Genomic DNA, 21,405 nt, shown 5'->3' on the forward strand with positions numbered 1-21,405 from the left:
GCACCTCAACCAGATGTCACGGGGCCGTGACGTAGACGAAGGTAACGCACTTGATGTTCAGAAGAAAACTATGTATTCAGCCGAACTTGATTGACTGATATGTGTGGATTACCATCCGAAAACCACCGTATGAATTTGAGAGACGCCATACTGGAGGACTCTGAAAATTTCGACCAGGCACATGGGGTTCTTTAATGTGCACACAAATCTGAGCACACGGGCCTACAGCATTTTCGCCTCCATCGGAAATGCAGCCATCACAGCCGGAATTCAATCCAGCGATCTGCGGGTCAGCAGCCGAGTACCTTAGCCACTTGACGACCGTGGCCAGACTATTTAGCTGAATTTGTGGCCAGGAAACTGAAGGTTATATTAGAGCCTCACATGGGCACTGATAACGGCGACCAGAGCATCGGCCGGCGATAAACTGACAAGCGGGCAAGCATGTCGGCATTTATACACTTGCCATCGAACAATCTAGCGTTATCGCTAGCGGTGACTTAGGTTCCGAAATAATCTTAAACACTCACGAAGAAAGCGTAGTCTTAAGAAAATGATTTACTGCACTCCCGGAGCTTTTCGAACACTGTAGGCGTGGTTTGCGCTAAACGTTTTGTACAGCGTATTGGGGTGATGAAAAAACTTGAGGAAAGAACCTGTCATCATGTGCTTCTTGCCTCTCTGGTACTGCAGTACTAATATAAGTGCGTAAATGAAAATCATTTTTGCAACTAAATATTTCACAGGAGGTATAAGAATTTTATTAGGACGATGCGCGTTGTACGTGTGTACCCGTGTTCTCCCAGCGTGCCCAGCAATGTAGCATTGACATATAACATAAGGGAAAGTGGCTGAGCAATGTGAATTCCCCCCTCCCCACAAAACATGTTTTGCCGGAAAATTCTGTATTAAGAGCGACAATGTTTAGCTATGATACAGAACGTCGGTGAAGTTTATTAATAGTAGGCAACGTTGATTGATTGATTGATTTGTGGGGCTTAACGTCACAAAACCACCATATAATTATGAGAGACGCCGTAGTTGAGGGCTCCGGAAATGTCGACCACCTGGGGTTCTTTAACGTACACCCAAATCTGAGTACACGGGCCTACAACATTTCCACCTCCATCAGAAACGCAGCCGCCCCAGCCGGGATTTGAACCCGCGACCTGCGGGTCAGCAGCCGAGTACCTTAGCCACTAGACCACCGTGGCGGGGCAGAAGGCAACGTTGTTCAACGTAAATATGGGACGCTACGTCAACCTTGTTTGCACTACATCGCCCAATGTTGTTGAATGTTCAGAAACATCTGGCACCATTGCCACAATGTTGCGAAATTTTGCGCGACATTCAACAGTGCCAACAATGTGGGAACATTGTATCAATAATTCGGGCTAGTAGAAAACGTACCTTATTTTGCTGATAGATCGAACATATCGCGTATGCACTATGAAGGTCCATTTCAAGTCTGACTAGATGAATTTTTTTCGTCTAAGATCTGGCCCCAAATACAAAAAAAAACTACAGCGCTGTGTTAAATGGTTTCAAGGAATGCAAACGTAGGGTCAAAAGGCTTTGCCTAAATTCAAGTCAAATAAAGGCCACCGAAAAAAACGATGAACCGTGAATTCAACAACGTTGCAATGAAATGTCTGCCCTTAGCAAGCTATCTCGCCATTTTAGTGTTGTACAGCCTTCGAATGTGCTTCATTTGCCCAATATCTTGATATAACTTTTCTTTACCTTGCAGGAAAGAGGCATAGTTTCTTTTTAGTAGAACATTGTGCTTTTTGTTTGCTTCATGAACACGTTATAGAAGCTGTGAAAAATGCTTGAGTAATTTATGATTCCCAGGTGAGAGTGTCAATCAGGGATAACCCCGTGGAGGTGTATAATTAAAATGAAGCGTGGAAGTGCGAAGGTTGGCAGGTGGTACTTGAGCTGGCTTGACATTGAGGCCAGGTTTGTGGTTTGTTTGATATGATTGATATGTGCAGCCTAACGTCCCGAAAGTACCGTATGATTATGAGACACGCCGTAAGGAATGGCTCCGGAAATTTCGACCACCTGGGGTTTATAACGTGCGCCCTATTCTTAGCCCAAGGGCCTACAGCATTTTTTCCTCCATCGAAAATGCAGCCGCCACAGCCTGAATTTGATCCCACGGCCTGCGGCTCAGAATCCGAGTGCCTTAGCCACTAGCCCAACCGTAGTGGGTATTGAGGCCTAGTAGTTCGCACTAGGTAACCAGGCTAGAAAACTTCATACACACGTCGATGACATACTCTGACGCCGAAGTCCTGTGTTCTGGTTGGAAGAGCTGTTCAGGTAGCCAGATAAGCTCTCCAGCTGGAGGCCTCGAAGGTTTTTTTTTTTGAGCTTGGGGACAGATCCCGGAAGCCGGGCAAGGTGGCAGCTTTGGTGAGCCACCGCATTGCCCAGCGTTGCTGGAACGGTTGTATTCCTGCTTCATCCTGCGGTGTACATTAGTAGGTGCAAGTCCTGTGCAACAGCTGCATCAGTACCAGCAACCGTGGTCAATGTAGCAGTCCCCGCTATTGATCAGCAATATTATGACGTTATAAGTCGAAGCTTTTTGATATCACCCCGCCAGCAACTGACTCAGAGCTACATACCTCGGTACGGACGCGTCAGCGAAGACGAACTGAATGACATGCTGAGAAACTTTCTCACTTCAAACTACCTGTAGAAGCCAAATTTTGTTGATGTTTTGCCTAAGGTCAAGCCTGTATCTTCATGATACGAAGTGCGTTTTGTATGTATGCTGGCGAGTTGCTTGTTCCTTGCTGAATGGGCCAGTCAGCAAGCTCTGAAACGCGCCGGAAAAGCTCGCGCTCTTTTTCTGCGCGCGGCCAACCTCCTTATACGCACAGAAATGTTAACTCGGTGATCTGTGACGTGACGCACCACGAAGCTCATCGATTGGTCCAAACCAGCTCTCAAGAAAAAGCAATGAGGTCAACGTCACCGATCTCGGAGTAGATGTCACTGTGCCTGAAAGAAGATTGGTCGGGCGTACGAAAGATGCGCGAGCTTTTTCTGCGCGTTCCGCCTGTCGACTGGCCCTTGAATGCTCCTGGGCACTACTCGGACAGTAACCCAGAGTATAGCTCACGACACGGCCAAGTTGTTTTTTTTTGGCAATTTAATGTCAAAGGCACACTTAAATAAGACGAATTCAGCTAGGTCATTGTTTGAATTGTTATTGGCTCTCAATGCTTTCTTTCATAATGACGGTTGTTCAGACAGATAAGAGACTAACTACCGTGTTCCTCTGGTTGAATACTTCTTGGTTGTTTTTTAGGTGAACCTCCTTAAGGCGTGGGTTGGTCGTCATCTGTAAATATGCATGTCTGTAGTATTCACCTCACAGTATATCCAAAGAGTGAATGGAAATTAGTGAGGCGAAGATTCGGAGGGTTTTATTGGCAAACCATGAATAATCCGTTTGCCGTGTTCACCCGTCGTCTGTCTGTCTGTCTCTCACTTTATATGGCTGTCTGTCTGTTGGACGCATGGATGGATGCATGGACAGACGCACTGATGGGCTCAGCAATGGACCGATGGACGCACACACAAACAGACACATAGATGGACGCGTGGCTGGGTGGATGGACGGGCACACGAACGAACGCATGGACTAACAGACGAACGGACGAACGGGCGGATAGACGAATAGATGGGCACACGAACGAACGGATGAAAAGACGAACGCACGAAGTGATGGAAGCAAGAACAATTGGATGGACGGCAATGCGCACGTACGGAAGGATGCGTCGCCCAGCTCCTCATGGATCACTCCGTAGCGAAGTTGTGATTTTTTTAGGGGCGAAACTCCTTATAGCGGCACCCGTTCGTCCCCCGTAGTATGTAACAAGTATAACATTTTGACCTTCAAGGTGGTGCCGGTGAGAGACTTCTTCTGTGCGTTGTTGAACAATAAAAATTAGTGCTCAATGTACATGTCAATGGCTGCTAATGGGCAATGAGAGACAGGAGCATTTGGCTTTTAGTTAACGCGCAGGCTGCGATCACCATTAGCAGCCATTGGCATGTACATTGAGCACTATCTGACTGAAAAAGTTTGCTACGTCATACTCGCTGGGCGTAACCTCCTTGGTTTTCGAAAGGTTTAGCGAGCGTTCGGCCGCAGTGCCATGAATACAGTGAACTAGTATATACTATGAATGAACTCGAGGTGGCTAAAAATGGGAAGTAGATACGACGCGCAAGCCGTAAGAAAGTAAAAGCCGAATTCTCCGCCTCTCATTTCCCATTAGCAGCCATTGGCATGTACATTGAGCACTATCTGACTGAAAAAGTTTGCTACGTCATACTCGCTGGGCGTAACCTCCTTGGTTTTCGAAAGGTTTAGCGAGCGTTCGGCCGCAGTGCCATGAATACAGTGAACTAGTATATACTATGAACTCGAGGTGGTTAAAGGTGGGAAGTGGACCCGAAGCGCAAGCCGTAAGAAAGTGTGCGTGTGCCACCTCTCGTTTAGTCCTTGAAATGTCCACTGGATGGCGGTGCTTCTATATGGGGAATATATGATGAAAAGATGCGAGATGGTGGTACTTGGAGTGTTGAATAGATGGACGAACGGACACATAGTCAGATGCATGGATGGACGCATGAACGGACACAGGGGCGGCTGAATGGACGAACGCAGGGACGGACGCACGAACAGATGCACGCACGGACGGGCTGATGGACGCATGGACGGTCACACTGACGGACGGAAGCAAGAACGAATGAACGGATGAATTCTTCGCCCCACTCTCCATCATTCGCTCCATGGATATGCTGCCATTTTTTTATTGCGCACTCTCGCACATCTCCATCCTGCAATCACTTCCTCGCGCGTCTTGTGCGCAGCATGGCGTTCCAAGCCAACGTTTTCTCGTGGCAGACTAAAAAATTAGGTAACCCGAAAGCGTAGCCTTTTGGAGTCGAACGCGATAATGACATCCTGTTCCCGGTACGTGCTTCAAACAGCTAGTGCATGAAATCTTTGGAATTCGCCATGTAACCACTACTTGGCCTTAAGAAAATTGGTGCAGTAGCATGTGGGCTTTTCGTAGTGGAGTACCCGCTTCCAACCACTGAGTCATTATGATAATCACATATTCTGACACCCGTATACAATGAACGCTTGTATCGCGCAATATTACTGCAATATATCATGTTGTGTTGTGAATCATGTATACCGGACGCCTGCGTTCGTGAAGTATGGAAGCTACTTTCACTGCGATTTCAAGCAAACGACGTTCTTTCCAGTGTTTTCACAAGCTTAGGGGTGGTCGTGTGGTGTCGGCCCACGCCAGACGTATGGATTCGAAAGACACAGAATTGTGGTGACTATACATAAGGCCGGATGTTTTTCATATTGTTGCCATGCGACTGATGGATGTATAGCAGTGTTTCAGTTAGATTTAGAAAAAAAAGCTTTAGATCTTATGTCACAGGATGTTCTGATGGGTGTCATGGATTTTGTAAACGTAGGCTGGCTTAATAAAGTAAGCTGCCTTATTAAGCAAAGGCCAGATGGCAGTGACGCATCATAATGACAGCGTTTGGTGCTAACGTGAGACCTTTAAAGTGCACACCTTTGGAACCTCAAGATCTTCAAGGTCGATGTCGATCGGCTCGATACCTCTACAGAGACCCGTGAGGAGGCCAAGCTGCTGCGGTACCTCTAAGTTTAGTTTTTCGCACTGGTATTGTCGCAAATTCTTTGATTTGCTGAATGCAAAGACATACAGTGACAGCTCCCGCAGCTATGGCTCGTGTATTGATTCATATGTTGGAGTATAATATCCCAAAATCACCTTAATAATATGAGAGACGCGGAAGTAAAGGGCTCCAAAGGTTCCTTAACATGCCCCCAATTCGGAGCACATGGGCCTACAACCTTTTTCCTCTATTAAAAAAGCAGGAAACGAAGCCGGAATTCGATTCTACGAACTGTGGGTCACCAGCCGAGTACATGCGGGTCAGCAACCTTAGATGTCTCGAATGGCTCGATAGCAAGGAGGGTTTTGATGTGGCCGTCCATGAGATCTTTTCGGCCAAACGTTTGGGTAACAACCTTGACTGCGATGCTGTAGTTCGCTTCCGTGAGGCGTGTCCCTTCGATGGCCCTTTCGCAGTGCCGGCTAAGTACGTTTTCAAGTAGTTGAACATTTCAGTACCAGTGATATAAACTGCGTGTAGATGGTCGCCTCGTAACGCTCCAACAACCTCAGCCGCTCACGGTTCTCGCCTTTGAAAACGGGCGCTGGAAGCTTCGGCAGTACCCCTCTCAAGCTTGCTGCTCGTAGCATATTGGGATTCACAATGGTTTGGCCGGCGGTGTCCGAGTAGGGAGCTCCAATATAGTTGTTGGATTCATCACTCGGACCCGTGTGCCCCATATGGTTGGCTTCAAAGACAGTGGAGCAAGCCGGTGCACGCGCGTTGATCTCAGATCTCAGCCTTCTGAAGTGGCAGCTATCCCGCGGAGTCATCTCCCATGCCTCTTGACAAATGGCAGCCCCCGCAGCCACTGTGCCTGCCGTTCGTTCTCGACTCGCTAACAGCGCCCAGCTGAGATGCAAAGAACTGCACGCGTTGGCTGCATTGCTAGCATGATGCGGCACTTTGTGTTCATGCGAGCGTCGCCCTGTTTCGCCGCAGTGTTTCTAGTCTGCCATTGAAGTAATATGCAATGGGCCTTTTTCTACTTCGAACAGCACCCCAAGTGGAGATCACCAATATCTAAACTGGTGGCTCTTGGACTCCGAAATTGCCATCCAAGTGCTGGTAGACACTTTTTGAGGCCTGCGTTTACGCCTCTTCTTGGGAAAAACATTTGCATGTTGGCGGCACCAGACATCACTTGGTCCACACGTGTCGTCACGTTTTGGCCACCAAAAATAATGGCACGTACCGTGCGCGTTCCTCCTGGAGGCCGGCGTGCATGCACACACTACCTACCAGGAAAAGGCCCATTGCAGTGCCCATGTGTCTTCAGCCTTTTGCCCCAAACTTCCCTTCTGGCGCAGTGGACGTCGAGCTTCGGCACTTCCCATTTGAATGATGGCGTCTCGTCAAGCCCGCCTCCGCCCGAAGATTACCAACTAGTGAAAGCTTGTAGCACTATGAGTGAGCAAGCAAATTGGTTTCGAGCCATTTGACAAAATCATTAATAGTCTGCGAAGCCTTTGCACCCTTTGCCACGTTCGTAAAAACCCAGCCTAGCCGAAACGCCGTTGGAACATTGATAAAGCAGCTCAGCCTACTCGGCCTTCAACGCTATTTAAACTTATCCAAGAGCACTTAGCTTACTCCGGCGTTTGCCTCCAGTTAGTTGTAACCACGAAATTTCACAATGCCCGGAATTCAGTGGCATGAATTGGACAGCACCACAATGGCGCGCCTGAATGTCGAGCTTCTCCGAGAAAAGCTAGAGAGGCGCGACTTAGAAATGAGCGGCATGAAAGGCAATCTTCTCCACCTTCTGCACAACATCCAAACTACCCGTGAGTCGACGCTGGCGCCAAGTCAAACGCCGTCGGCGGCTAACTTTTCACTGAATGCCGCTACCTTTCAAGCACTCGCAGCGTTGATGCAGCAATTTACCCGGCCTTCAGCAGTTGTAACGACATTAGCTGACCCCTCGGCGTCGATTATACACTTTGAAAAATCGCTGAAGCAAAATATGAACGCATCGCTTCATGAAGTGCCTCGAGTTGAACAACGCACCTCTTTAAATGACGCCACTACTCACGTCATAGCGTCCAGCAAATGAAAGCACACAGCTCAAAATTTGCACTTTGTATTAAATGCGAACATTCCATAATGAACTTCAGCTGGCGACTTTGAGTCTATCTATCTATCTATCTATCTATCTATCTTTCTATCTATCTATTTATCTATCTATCTATCTATCTATCTATCTATCTATCTATCTATCTATCTATCTATCAATCTATCTATCTATCTATCTATCTATCTACCTAGCTAGCTAGCTAGCTATCTATCTATCTATCTATCTTGCCGCCTACGACTTTTAGCTCTCCTGGCCTTTTCGAAGACGATATAAGTACCAAAACTAGTATGGCATACCATGACTAATCATACCATAACAATCTTGACATTTATATGTCATGCATGTCGTAATTTACATATCATGGCCTTGCTGTTCTTGCGATGGTTTTATTCACATGACATGTGACCAAACTGCTTTGGTATGAATTGAATGCATAGTGAACACAAGGGACATACACTAACATGAAAATCATGACATGCGTGTGTTGTAACAACGTGACTACATGCTACACTCAACATGCGCTCGCAGCCGTTTCACTAGCTTCACATGTACTGAATTCGGCATTATGGGACGCGAACGTACGGCATAAATAAATGATACGTACAAACATGACAATCATAACATGCGCGTCATGTAAAAACATGGTTACATGCCACACTGAAGACGGGCTCACAGCTGTTGCGCTACCTTCACATATCCCATGCTTGGTAATAATTTACGTGAAGGATGACGAAGGTATGCCACTGGGGAAAACATGATAATAATGAAAAGCGTGTCATGTGAGAACATGACCGCATGCCACACTCAGGACGCTACTACACTTCAAAGTGACCCGGCGCATGTACCCGCCGGCGATGCCACGCCAGGCACCGATCTGCCTCGCTTGGTGGCTTTGACGCATGCGCGTTTAAGCGCACCCGCCGTCCTACGTCATGAAGAGAGGCAGACTGTGTGCTGTCTGGCTAATGTCGTCGGTGCGAAATACAGCATTTCGGATTTCGGACCAGTTGCCGCTGGGACGCGCCGACAGACGCTGGCCGCACCATTCACGGGTGGCGTCTGACTATATAGTGCCAGCATTTTGTTAGCGTAGCGTCGCGGCGGCCAGCCTGCGCACGCGTCAACGTTACGTCGAATTTTACAGGGCCCTCTATGATGCGCTCGCCACCGTTTTGCTAGCTTCACATACCCAAATTTGGTAATTCGGTAGGTTAATGAGCGTCGAAGGTACGGGACTGATGCAAACCTGATAATCATGAGATGCATGTATTCTAACGACATGAATATATGCCGCACTCATGATGTGCTCGAGGCCGTTTCGCTAGCTTTACATATATCAAATTTTGTATTTCACGACGTCCACGGTCGAGGAAAGTAATTGATGCATCCAAACATGATAATCACGGCATGTGTGCCACGTAAAACTTGAATATATGCTACACTCACAGCACAGTCGAGACCGTTTAGCTAGCTACACATATACGGAATTTGGTATCAGGTGACGCGAATAGATGACGATGGTAAATGGCACGCAGAAACATGATTATATTTATATGGAAGTCGTGTACGGCGTAATTCACCTCAGCCTCGTAACGTCGTGCTAATTTTAAAGTGACATATCAACATTCCTCATTCGTGCTTCGCATATCATGGTTTCCCATAGTACACGGGATCTGCCGATTTGTGTTAGCAAAAGCGGTTGAGATCACCACTCGGATCTCACGCAGCACCGTAGTTGTCCCCCGCCGTCGCTGCAGCCGGTGTCCGTAACCACATCGCGCGAAATTAGAAAAAAAACCTAGCACCATTGACATAGTGCGACTCAACCCGGGTCCTCTGGATGCCAGCTTAGTATTCTACCACTGAGCCATACCAGCGCTAAGCACTCGGTGGTAAATTCGCTTTAGGCAGGCTTGATGTCGGCAAAGCATTGCCGTTAATACGACTTATAACTTATTTTAAAAAAAGAGAGAACAAGTAGTCGTCGAACAATGTGAATAGCGTAATTAGTGGGTCGACCAATGCTCCAACCTGTTAGTAAAGTTTGTTCTTGTTCTACTATTACCTGGGGCGTATACTCACTTCAGGCATAATTCTTGCTTGTCGTCAGCCACTGCATGAACAATTGGTACAAAATTCCTTGCATGTGTTTAGCGGATACCGCGATTCCTAAAATAATGATGAAAAATAACATATAGCGAACGCCGGCCTACTACCTAAAAACATTTTGTAATAATGCCCTAGTGGGTACCAAGCAAGTGTACTTGCATTAGCTACCCAGTGAATGCTTAGTAGAGCCTCTGAAAGACCGCTCTTCCAGCTTTCACTGTGACTGTGCTGCGCCTTCCATGGTCGTCTGGCGTTTATTTACTATGAAAGCTGTTATGATATCAGATCATGGCTCACGCGAGGCGTCGTAGTTGTCCGGCATGGCTGCTGCTGCCGTTCATAACCATTATTGAAAAAAATAGAAACGCAGTAAATAATAAGAAAAACATTATAGACACAGTCTAACTTGAACTTCGGCCCGCTGCGTGCTACCCCAGTAGTTTACCACAGAGCCAAGCCAATGCTTACAACTTTTTCTAAACTGGCCATAGGCAGACTCTATGTCGGGAAAGGAATCAAGTTACTATTAGTAATAAAATGCTTTAAGAGAATAGATGAACAACCCGGCATCACGCACTGTGCATTGCGTAACAAGTGCGACGTCCGATGCTCCATCCCATTAGAAAACTTGTTCTTGATCACCTATTAACTCCGGCGCGTACCCACTTCAATCATAGTTCTTCATCATCGTCATCCACTGTATAAAAAATCGCACTAGTGTGAAGTGCATACCACGCTTCCCTAAAGAAATACGAAGGATAGCATAGTAAATGCTGACCTGCTCCAAAAAATGAATGAATCTTTATGGCGTAGTGTACGTATTTAACAGTTCCAGTTACCCAAAGAGAGTCTAGTAGGCTCTGAGCGGTCACCCTTCTAGCTTTCGCTGTGAATATGATGCGTGTTCCGCGCAGGCCTTGCGTTTTAATCGCAAGGCGTTTTATAAATTTAACAACTTTGAGCGTATCTATTTATCTAACCACTTATATTTGGGTGCTCGAGTGGTGATCCGCTCAATTAGGCGTGAACCAAACTTAGCAACGCTGGGTCAGATGGTTTGAAGAATTTGACGCGCTGGTGAAGATATGAACAATGTCACACTGCTAAGGGGGAATGAGAGACATGAGAATTCGGCTTTCAGTTAACGCGCACGCTGCATATTTTTTGCGTACGTCGTAAAACACTTCGCGCCAGACACTAAAACATACCTTCGGGTGGGTAATGCCGCTAGTATGCGGGTATGTGCCACAGGTTATATACACTAAGTATTTACGCAGGAGCGATGAGAACACACATGGGCAATTTTAACCCGCGAGTTTCAAGAAATATTTTACATCGGTAGCGCCGACCCAAAGAATTCAAAATTCTCAGAGTGCCAGCTGGAATCGAACCCAAGCATTGTGCGTCCGTGGCAATGAAGCTTTTCATGACAGAGCTAGGACAGGTCTCGAGACTACTTTTCAAGTAGACGCTAATCTTCGTGAAACGCCAATAGTGGTTGCAGTGCTGCCTACCGAGTTTTAAAAACATTACTTAAGTATTCTTTTGATACAGCCGGGTTAACGCCAGTATTGTGTAGTCGCCATGTGCTGAAGTTACTTCATGTAGTCGTGTACACGGACAGCAGTCTTGCGAGCATATCAGCGCTTCGTATTAGCTTCTGATGTTGCTAATAGGCATGTTCTTTTTGGCAATGTTGCGCAAGTGCAAACAACCTGTTATATAAACATCTGCAACTCTTCAACGCCTGTCTTCAACGTCTGCCTGCGCTTGTAACAATTGTCAATATATGTATGGTTATTTCATGACGTTCGCTCAATAAAACATCGCAGCATGGTCACCTTCCTTCCGCATGCTTCACATAACGCAGATTCACAGGTACGTGGGATCTGGCCATATTTACCTATCAGCATGAGACGTAGCATGAGTGAAGCAACGATCAGGAAGAGCACCGATAACAATGTGCTCTCATACTTTGCTGTACCCTTTCTATTGTAAAATGGCTTCTTTGCGATACTCAATTCCTAAAGGCATGTTATATTTTGTGCATGTCGATAGTGTGCAAGTTGGATTCAGGTCCTGTCACCTGAGTAAATTGTTGTTGGTGCTTTCTCTTATCCAGTGGCAAGAAGGCGTCCTCAAGATTAAACAGCACGCAAATGAGAGTCTTCTCAAACATGCCTTTGCAAAATTCAAGTTAGTTAAACAGTTTTCTGTCAAGAGTCCGAGGGACAGAACAACAACCACCTTATTTAAGCCTTGCGTGCCCAGGATTATCACCGCCATCGGTGCTAGTCACACTCTTCTACACTGATTGTTTTATGACGACAGGTGTCAACTTAGACAAGTGCACTCCACACGTCAAAATACAGCCCTATGCAACACCGCTGCCTGCCCAGCCCCAGCGTCAGACACAGAACGGGTACCCGTATAGGTCTTTGCCAACCAGTATCCCAGACCACCCAACTTTGAACTCCAGGCCACAGCCGCCTTTAAGTATTGGTTTTCATCAATCGCGAAATTTTAACGTCGTAACCTGCCTATAGTCAAAATGTGTATGATTTGCATTCAATTTTCTTTATGTTGCCTTATTGTGTATATGACATATCGATGTATATTTTGTTTCAGTTACGAGATAGCGATCGGCGGCAGTGATAAAAGATCATTCGCACTGTGGAAATGGAATGGCAACTATGCATACGCATTTCTGAAACCAACTTCAGGTGATTTACTTTATTCACTAGGAACCAAGCCTTATTACTATGGTGACCACTACTCCTTTGCCATTCGTGCGCAAAGCGACGGAGTGAGAGGTGCGGCGTATCAGGTAAGTTTCAGAACATTTTGCAACACGACAAGACAGTCACACTTAATTAGCTCAAAGTGTCCAGCGTAGCACACGAAGTTGAGGTAATATTTTGCTATAAAGAATAGGCCAGCTGCCGTTGATATATTGTGTCATTGAGACGGTCGCAAAGGGCATTTCGAGCGTACAATCTCTGCAATTCTAAATATATACCAGCATTCTCAAAAAACTGATTTATTGGGCCCTGACTTGTAGAGTATGATGCCTGAAAAGAATTCAGTAGGCAATAGCTGAATTCACAAATCGCGGTTGGATGAAATACTGTACCGGTGTTCACTCACCTAAGCTTGGCCTTCCATCTAAATGTTAGTTCGCTTGAATCAGGCTCATTCCCCGCTGAATCGCCTTCAATAATAAGTTGATAGACCTAAAGTGTCCACAGAGTTAAGAAAAATACGCCTGCGTCAATATACTGGAGAGCTTACAAAAATATAATTAATGGAACTAAGCCAAGCTCATGTACCCGACATGAAGCTTCATGTAAACTAATGAAAACCTCGCTTCAACAGGTCCCTTCTAGCGCTCGAAATACACAGAAGTGCCTCTTTAGGATTGCAAGAGAACAGGCGCTGACGCAAACTGAAAATACACAAGACGTTGGAAAGCAAGTACTGTAATGATATTTGTGTCGCTAAAAACAATTTTAGTCGCATGACCTTCTTTCCATCATAAAAAGCAATCCCAGAAATTTTTGACAATTGATCGCTTTTCCCAATAACCATGATCACATAGCGTTAATGGACAATAGTCGGAATCTTGTTGCACAGCTTGGTGGACTACTAAAGTATGATTATTAATTACTGCACGGCTGTGTTTACCAAAAAAACCACTTCATTATGCCGTTGCCTTTGCTGCCGCTGCCACCAGTACATGGATAATGTACATGGTACACCAATACTCATCACCTCCCAGGGCTCATCCCATCATTTAATTTAATTAAAATTTAATTAAAATATCAAGTAGTGCTGACATAGAGGGCATAAAATTCATAGTTTGCAAAAACACCGTCATCTTTTCTAGCACTATTTTTCTGATATCTTTGAACGACCCTATCAACAAGTGAGATCCCCGATGATCAGAAGATGGGAAAAATTATTCCCGTCTTTAAGACCCGTGATAAACAATGTGTCATTTACTACTGACTCATATTAATAACAAGCATATTATGCAAAATGCTCGAGCACATTATCGCTTCGATTTCCACACAATTTAAAAAAGACATCATTTTTGCAAATTAGCATGGTTTTAGGAAAGCACTGTCCTGCAAAATACAGCTCATAGAATTCACCGATCAACTACACCAGAATACGAATGACGCTTCCAGACAGATTGTATCTCTATTGTCTTTTCTAAAGCCATCTATCGCGTAGCCTCTTAGCTGGACTATCTTCTTAATATTTTGATTATACAACACACTTTGTGGATTCGAAATTTTTTATCTCCCAAGCAATTCACTGTCGTAGGCAATCATTCCTCTGAGTTAAGTGACGTCTCATCTGTAGTCCAACAAGAAGTGTTTAGGCCCTTCATTGTTTTTAAATTTCATTAATGACCTCCCCGACGGAACTGCATCTACATCAGGTTATTCACCGATGGCTGCGTAGTTAACCATCTGATTTCCACTAGTACTGACCACGTTGTCTTACAACTGGATCTTGATAGAACCAGATCCTGGTGTTTATCCTAGAAAATAACTGACCCATCACACGGCCAAATTCAAGGTATTTACTTTCAGTCGCAAACATACCAACCCGGCATTTGATTATTCGCTTAGCAATCATTGCGTAAACCAGACTTCTATAAATAAATACTTGAGTAGTCATCTGACATCAGACTTGTCTAGGCGCGACCATATAAAAAATAACCACATGGGCCTCTCGTAGACTTGGTTATCTAGAAAAACATCTCCGAGAAGCCTCGTCAATGACTCAAAAACTAGGCTACTTATCATGAGTAGGTCCTGAGCTGGAATTTTCATCGTCCATATGATGTTCTCACCAAACATATGTGATGAATTCATACTAATGTCTACAACATCGTGCAGCTCGCTTCATCGTCCGTGAATACAGGCGTCAATCAAGCGTGTTTTATATCAAAGCAAAGCTATCACTTCCATCGTTAGGAGTCTCGCAGAACCATCGCACTTACCAGCCTGTTTTATAAGGTAATCGGCAGTAAACACCTATATACACTACCGCTTACCCGTGCGCATCGTATATTTCGTCGCCTTCACAATCATCGAACTGAGAACGCCTGTTGGGTCGAACACAGGGTTCTAATTTTTCGGCGTTTCCTCTTGCCATATAGTATTAGAGCAATCTTCTAGATAAACTTGTTAGTAAACGTGAGCCTGAAACGTTAAAAAACTGCTATATTGTTTTCATACCTTTTTTAAATGTTTGTGTTTTTTCCGTACAGCCTCATTTTTCGGCTTGTGGAAAGAATGCCCGCTCTTGGTCAACTGGTATGGTCGAGTCAATTGTTTTCTTTTGGTTTGCGCAGCTCGTCTCTCGCTTTCAACCTTATTAGTACTTAATTTTTCAGCGCATTGAAACATTTGTGTTTGGTATACACTTTGTACAAGTATCTCTTCCTGCATTTCCCATTTCGCGATCTGTGCTATTTAAATTATAATGCATTACACCTTCGCATATAACTCTAAATGAGAACCTGTGATTTACTTGAATAAATGAAAATAAATAAGTACATCCAAGAAATCCTTCATTGAAGTCGCCATCTTTTAGATGAGATCAGTCTTTCCTCTGATTAAGGCCATACCTTTAGTAAGTAGTTCGTTGAAAGTTTTTTCAGAGAAGTCTCTGACGCACGCCACAGTGCAGGCTAGTTTTACAGGTGTCTCGGGAATAGCTGCAGTATGAACGCCAGTTAAACAAGGCAAAGTACGTTTTTGGCCCCTTCTTCACGTAGCTAAGACTAAGAGTAAGAAATCTTGTAAAGGCCGCCAGGTAGGTTGCCCGTTTTCTAAGCTTTATATTGGCGTTCGCTCTTGTTTAGACAGTAATATGACATATTTTTCAACATATCGTTATTTTGGAAAAAGTAATATGGCCTTGTCTATTTACAAAGTAGAACGGTGAGTAGTCGGTTGTGCGCTGATTGGCCGTGTTGTATACCAAGGCCAGGAAGGGTAAAAGGATATCATAGTCTTTGTGGTTGATTTGAATGTAAACAACTATCTTGTAAGCAAAGGCCCGACTTAATCTTTTTTTTTGAGACTGGTTCTTGAGGGGTGGTAGCTCACACTGTCTTAGCAGTATTTCCAGAAGCGCAATGTATTTTATTTACTTTTTGTGACATGAACACTCTTCCACAGTCCCTAAGCAGTGCACGAGGAGCCCCATGGCGCAAGAATGTGGCCTGGATAATGTAGTCAGCATCTTCTGTAGCTCTGCTTGTAATCACAGGGATAGCCCCACAGGGGCGTCTGTATAGGCAAGCGTTTGGGGTGTAGTGACACCAGAGACCTGGGCTAACAGGAGGATTTTGATTGCGTCCACACCTAGCCGTGCGTGGCGAATCCGTGTGTGTATGGGGGGTGTATATTGGGAGTTAAGGTGATATTTTGTGTTTTGATCCTTAAGCCCCCGGCTGAGGCAACATACTCCTCAGCTCCGGTTTCACGTAGATGGCACCCCTGGGCTGACCCAGCCAGACGAAATCTGGAGTCGCCTTGTCCTATCTCTCTCTCTACATCTTCGTTTTTATAATTCACTTTTATTAATTCCTCTCTTCTACTTTCTCCCGTTGACTTGCAAACTTTTTGGTGGCTAGGGTTAACCCTGTGGAAATAGACTACCTTGGTCTTGGCGCAATGAGTTAAGGTCGCGTTGTAGGACTGGCGTCTCCAAATTTCAGCATCCACTAACTTGTAGCGTCCCCTCGTTGGGCACCGTGGTGGGGGGCCGCCAACACGTCTGAAAAAAATAAACAGGCATGCATAGAACTTTTCCTATGCTAAGTAATCGTGCCGCCTTAAAGCACACACGCACCAAAGACTTCTGTTTTTTCACCTGATCAAACAAAAACTTCCCTCATTTTCATGTCATACATAGCAATAAAATAACGCACGCCGGAACCGTATCCCCCTTTAGAGTAACCACGTGTCTTACATAACTTTTGGGACCGGATACAAAGTTACCAAAATGGCCAGCAGAGACATCCTCATCGAAGTTCGAGAGAAAGCACAGTTTGAGAAGGTACACAGTCTTTCATTTTTTCGGTGACACTCCGATTACTGCGACACCACACAGATCTTTGAACTCAGCTTTTGTAGTGGTATCTGACGCTGATTCGCTTGACCTGACCGAAACTCAACTTAAGGAGGGGTGAAAGAGCCAGAACGTCACCATGTACAGAGAAGTGTCATCAGAAGCGACAACCAACAAACACCACCAAAACACCTAATTATCACGTTTGCTTCATCTACGAGAAACCATTCAAATTGGTTACACGAAGCATTAATGAGGTCATAAATTTCTAACCCCCGTCCTTCTTTTAAGTGCCATAGATATGGCCACGACTCGCAAAGCTGTCGTGGTCACGGAACTTGTGAATAATGTGGAGTCTCCGTCCAGAATTCTGACAACTGCAAACAACTGCCACACTGTAAACTGTGAAGGAAACCATGCTGCATATTCACGATGCTGCGCTTACTGGAAGAAAGGAATAGATACTTACAGTGAAGGTGAAGGAGAACATTTTATTTAAGGAAGCCCGGTGAAGAGTATCACCATTTTATGGACCTTCATATACTGATGTGGCGTGTCAGGGGGCACCGCCACCCCAGCCTTCGCCACTCCTTCGGCCAGCGCAGATTGAGCCATCGAGTTTGGCGTCTGCTTCAAGGTGGCCCTAGTTCAGTCCACTCCGCCTACTAGAAAATCGAGACTGGAGGCTTCAGGGTCATCTGGTCTCAAGGCATCTCTTTCCCAGGGGAGGCTTAAATTTGAACCACAAGCTCGCACGTACGGACATCCAGTGCCTACGAGTAGGCAATATATACGATGGTACCCTGGTACCGAAAGAGTGGTTTGGCATTTTGGAGCACGCCAAAAAAAATAAATAGCCAATAATAGGAACGGACGACCATTCCGCCACCTGAATCAACAAGTTCACTTCAACTCTAGATACTCGCTGTACACACAGCATCATATTTTCTTAATATGCAGCCACAAATAATACTGTTGAACATTCCAGCTATTCTCAGAAACCTCGATGGCCTACAAGATCTCATCCATGAACACAATACAAGGCTGCTGTGTGCACTTAAAATGAACATGCACATACTTTATAGATAGCTATGTAATCTTCCGAAAGGATCGGCATGATTCCATGCCATCATCCGGTGGTGCAGCTGCTTTAGTTAGTCAAGGAATAGCAGTTACGCAATTACCCCTTCAAAATTCCCTTGAGGCTATGGCTCTCAGAACAGTTATAAACGACGTAGTCACCGTCTGCTTTCTGTACATACCTCTAAACCACCGTCTTAGAAAACGTTTGCCGAACGTTCACCTAAAATATTTACCACAATCGGAAGTTACTTGTAAAATCGAAAATTCCTTGTCAGAGTGGGCAGCGTTTTGTCGCAAACATTTGTCCAGCAAAGAGGAGTGCCGCAAGGTCGTGTACTTAGCGGTACACTTTTTACTATCAAAATGAATTGTTTTCGCTTGCCCATTCCTTAAAATACGTTCTACTGAAAATATGTTGATGGCTTCCAGCTTGTTTTCAAGTCTTCTAATTTGGCCATGTATGAGTGGCAGTTCAGCTTGTTTTGAACAAAATCTCAAATTGGGAAGAAGAAAATGTGTTCCGACTGAGTGCAGAGAAAAGCAAGTGTTTTCTGATCTCCAGGAAGAGAGGCATTCACTCAGAACCTGAGATTCAACTGCATGGGCAGCGTCTTTCTATTTATACTGAACAGAAAATCTTAGGTCTAGTCTTCGACACCATGCTAACGTTCATACCACAAATAAAGTATTTAAAAAGAAGTGCATATAACCAATTAACGTTCTAAAGGCCTTGTCACGCACTACGAGAAGCTACAAGAAGTGCCTCATGAGTTTGTATAAAAGCCTCATACATACTCGCTTAGACTATAGGTCAATGCCATATCAGTCTGTGACACCTACTGCCCTTAAAATGCTCGATCCTGTCCATCATCTGGGCATCAGACTCTCTGCGGGCGCTTCTCGCACTAAGCCCTTAAAAAGCTTGTACCTGGAATCAAATGAATGGTCCCTCCACCTGCAGAGATGTCAAATGTCTTTGAATGTTATAATGAAGTGAACGCAGACTAAGAGCACCCTTCACATTCTACAAATATTGACATGTCAAGTACTGCTGTGCTCGAAAAACGACCTTCTGTGAGACAGCCCTACTTATTCTTTGTGAGGGTCTGAAACCGGTGTGCCACTTGAACACCGTTTGATGGCTCCTGCAATGTGCCTGCAACGGTAGCAGTGGCAGGCGATAGATTGGGACGTGTATTTCTTAGAGGTTATGAAGCACGCGCCAATAGCACATGTTCAGGCATCTTTTGTAGTATTAAAACATAAATACACATCTGCGGAGCGCTTTACGGATGCCTCTAAATTCAGCGCTTCTGTCTCTTACGCAGCAGTCAACCCGTCCTTATTGAAAGTCGGCGTTCTGCGCTCTTGTACTAACATTCTAACTGGCCAAGCATTTGCTCTAAGGGTGGCTGTTAAACACGTTAAACAAATGGAATTATAGAATGCCATAATATACACCGAATCTCTAAGCGTAGTAAAAGATGTTTAAACTCTTAAAAAGCTCAAGAACCCGTCCTTGTCTCGCTTTACTTATTCTTATCCACAGTCTACTCATCCAAACAGCATGTCGTAATCTGTTGGGCGCCACGGCTTCACGAAACGCTACGCAATGTTTTGGTAGACCAGCTAGCTGGATCCGCCAACGAAACTGCTACCAATACATTGTCCCCAATTTCTGCACTTGACTTGAAACCCTTTCTAAAACGAAAGCTCAGGGGTTATTGGCAGTGCACATGGGACACACACACACAAACAATAACCGCATGTAACCAATCCACAACTTGGTCCTTGGCCGCAAGTATCAAAATAACGCCACACAGATGTTATATTTACAAGCTTAATAACAGGACATGCACACAGTACACATTCATTTCTTTCTGGTGGCGTTCCAGCTTTATGTGACAGATATACAGAAGTACTCACCATGCCACCCATTTTAATTCAGTGTAAAAATTTAGACATGCTGAGAAGGCAGCAGTTTCTATTACGTTACCGAAAACAAACGCCACTTCATCCTGCATTGTTCTTGAGTAGAGAACAACTTTTCACACATAAATAGTAGTTGGGGTTTTTGAGACAAGTTCGTACCTTTCATATTGTTGCGCATGCCTGGAGAGAAAACGATGTTGGGTGAACGTGCTGGTTGCCCCAAGCTGGAGCAAGAGGCGCACAATGACGCTGCGATCATCAAACTTTTGGGCACTCCGGCGCTTCTCTAGTTTATATTTATGGAGTTTAACGTCCCAAAACCACCATATGATTATGAGAGATGCCGTAGTGAAGGGCTCCGGAAATTTCGACCACCTGGGGTTTTTAACGTGCACCCAAATCTGAGTACACGGGCCTACAACATTTTCGCCTCCATTGGAAATGCCGGCGCTTCTCTTCGCGACAAATTAAACAACCTGTTCATCCGTGTAAGTCCTAGTCCTCTTTGTGTGTAATAGATTGGTGAAGTTACTGGGTGAGACAAACCCAACGACGGGAGCTTCACTACCAGGACTTCGCGACAGCAGCCGCCTTATCGGACTCCCACCTGCGCCTATGGTAACGACCCAAAATTAGCCATCGAACGCTTCAAAGCCAACTCCAACAGGTGCCGTGCCGCACTGCCGAGTCCCACCAACATTCAGAGGAAAATCAAGACAAGATGTCGACGAGTGGCTTGTCAAGTACAAGCGAACCAGCAAGTGCAACGACTTCAATGCCACCGCTCAGCTCGCCAATGCGGTCTTTTGTCTGACATATACTGCACTTGTGTTGTACAGAAACCACGAGGGCACGCTGACGACGTGGGGCACATTTGTTGCAGAAGTGAAGGCGTGTTTTGGCGACTCGAGCGTCAAAAGGAAGCGGGCAGAGCAAACATTGTCTCAACGCGCCCAGCTGTCAGGTGAGACATGCACCACGTATACAGAGGGTGTGTTGAAGCACTGCAAGGTAGTCGATACTCAGATGTCAGAAGAAGACAACGTCGGACATTTACTTCAAGGCATTGCCGAGGACGTCTATAATTTTCTCAATGTAAAAGACCACCTGAGATTAGTGTCTGACGTCATTCGGCATTGCTAAACTTTCGAACAGCTCTAAATGCGCAGGATTGCTCCAAAGTTCGGCCAGCTCGCAAATGTTACAACGGTTGCCAGCATCGACAGGAGCTCCTGCCCAGATCTCTCGTTGACGATTTGACAGATTGTTCGTGAAGAAGTTTTCGCTGTGGAGAGCAGACACATTCAGCAGTCAATCCCCATTCTGCATACGACCAACATTTAGTATATTCG

The 21,405-nt window shown here is 45.2% G+C and overlaps 1 protein-coding gene across 1 annotated transcript in view; it reads left to right on the plus strand.

The window, feature by feature from the left end:
• The window catches only part of LOC142772319 (uncharacterized), a 162,877-nt gene that overhangs the window by 32,376 nt on the left and 109,096 nt on the right, over window positions 1–21,405 (plus strand). Inside the window, exon 2 of the mRNA XM_075874519.1 lies at window positions 12,572–12,770. Coding sequence (XP_075730634.1) covers window positions 12,572–12,770 — 199 coding nt within the window. The remainder of the gene's footprint in view (window positions 1–12,571; window positions 12,771–21,405) is intronic.

Source organism: Rhipicephalus microplus, chromosome 9 (genome assembly GCF_043290135.1).
Source record: "Rhipicephalus microplus isolate Deutch F79 chromosome 9, USDA_Rmic, whole genome shotgun sequence".
Classification (NCBI taxonomy): Eukaryota; Metazoa; Arthropoda; class Arachnida; order Ixodida; family Ixodidae; genus Rhipicephalus; species Rhipicephalus microplus.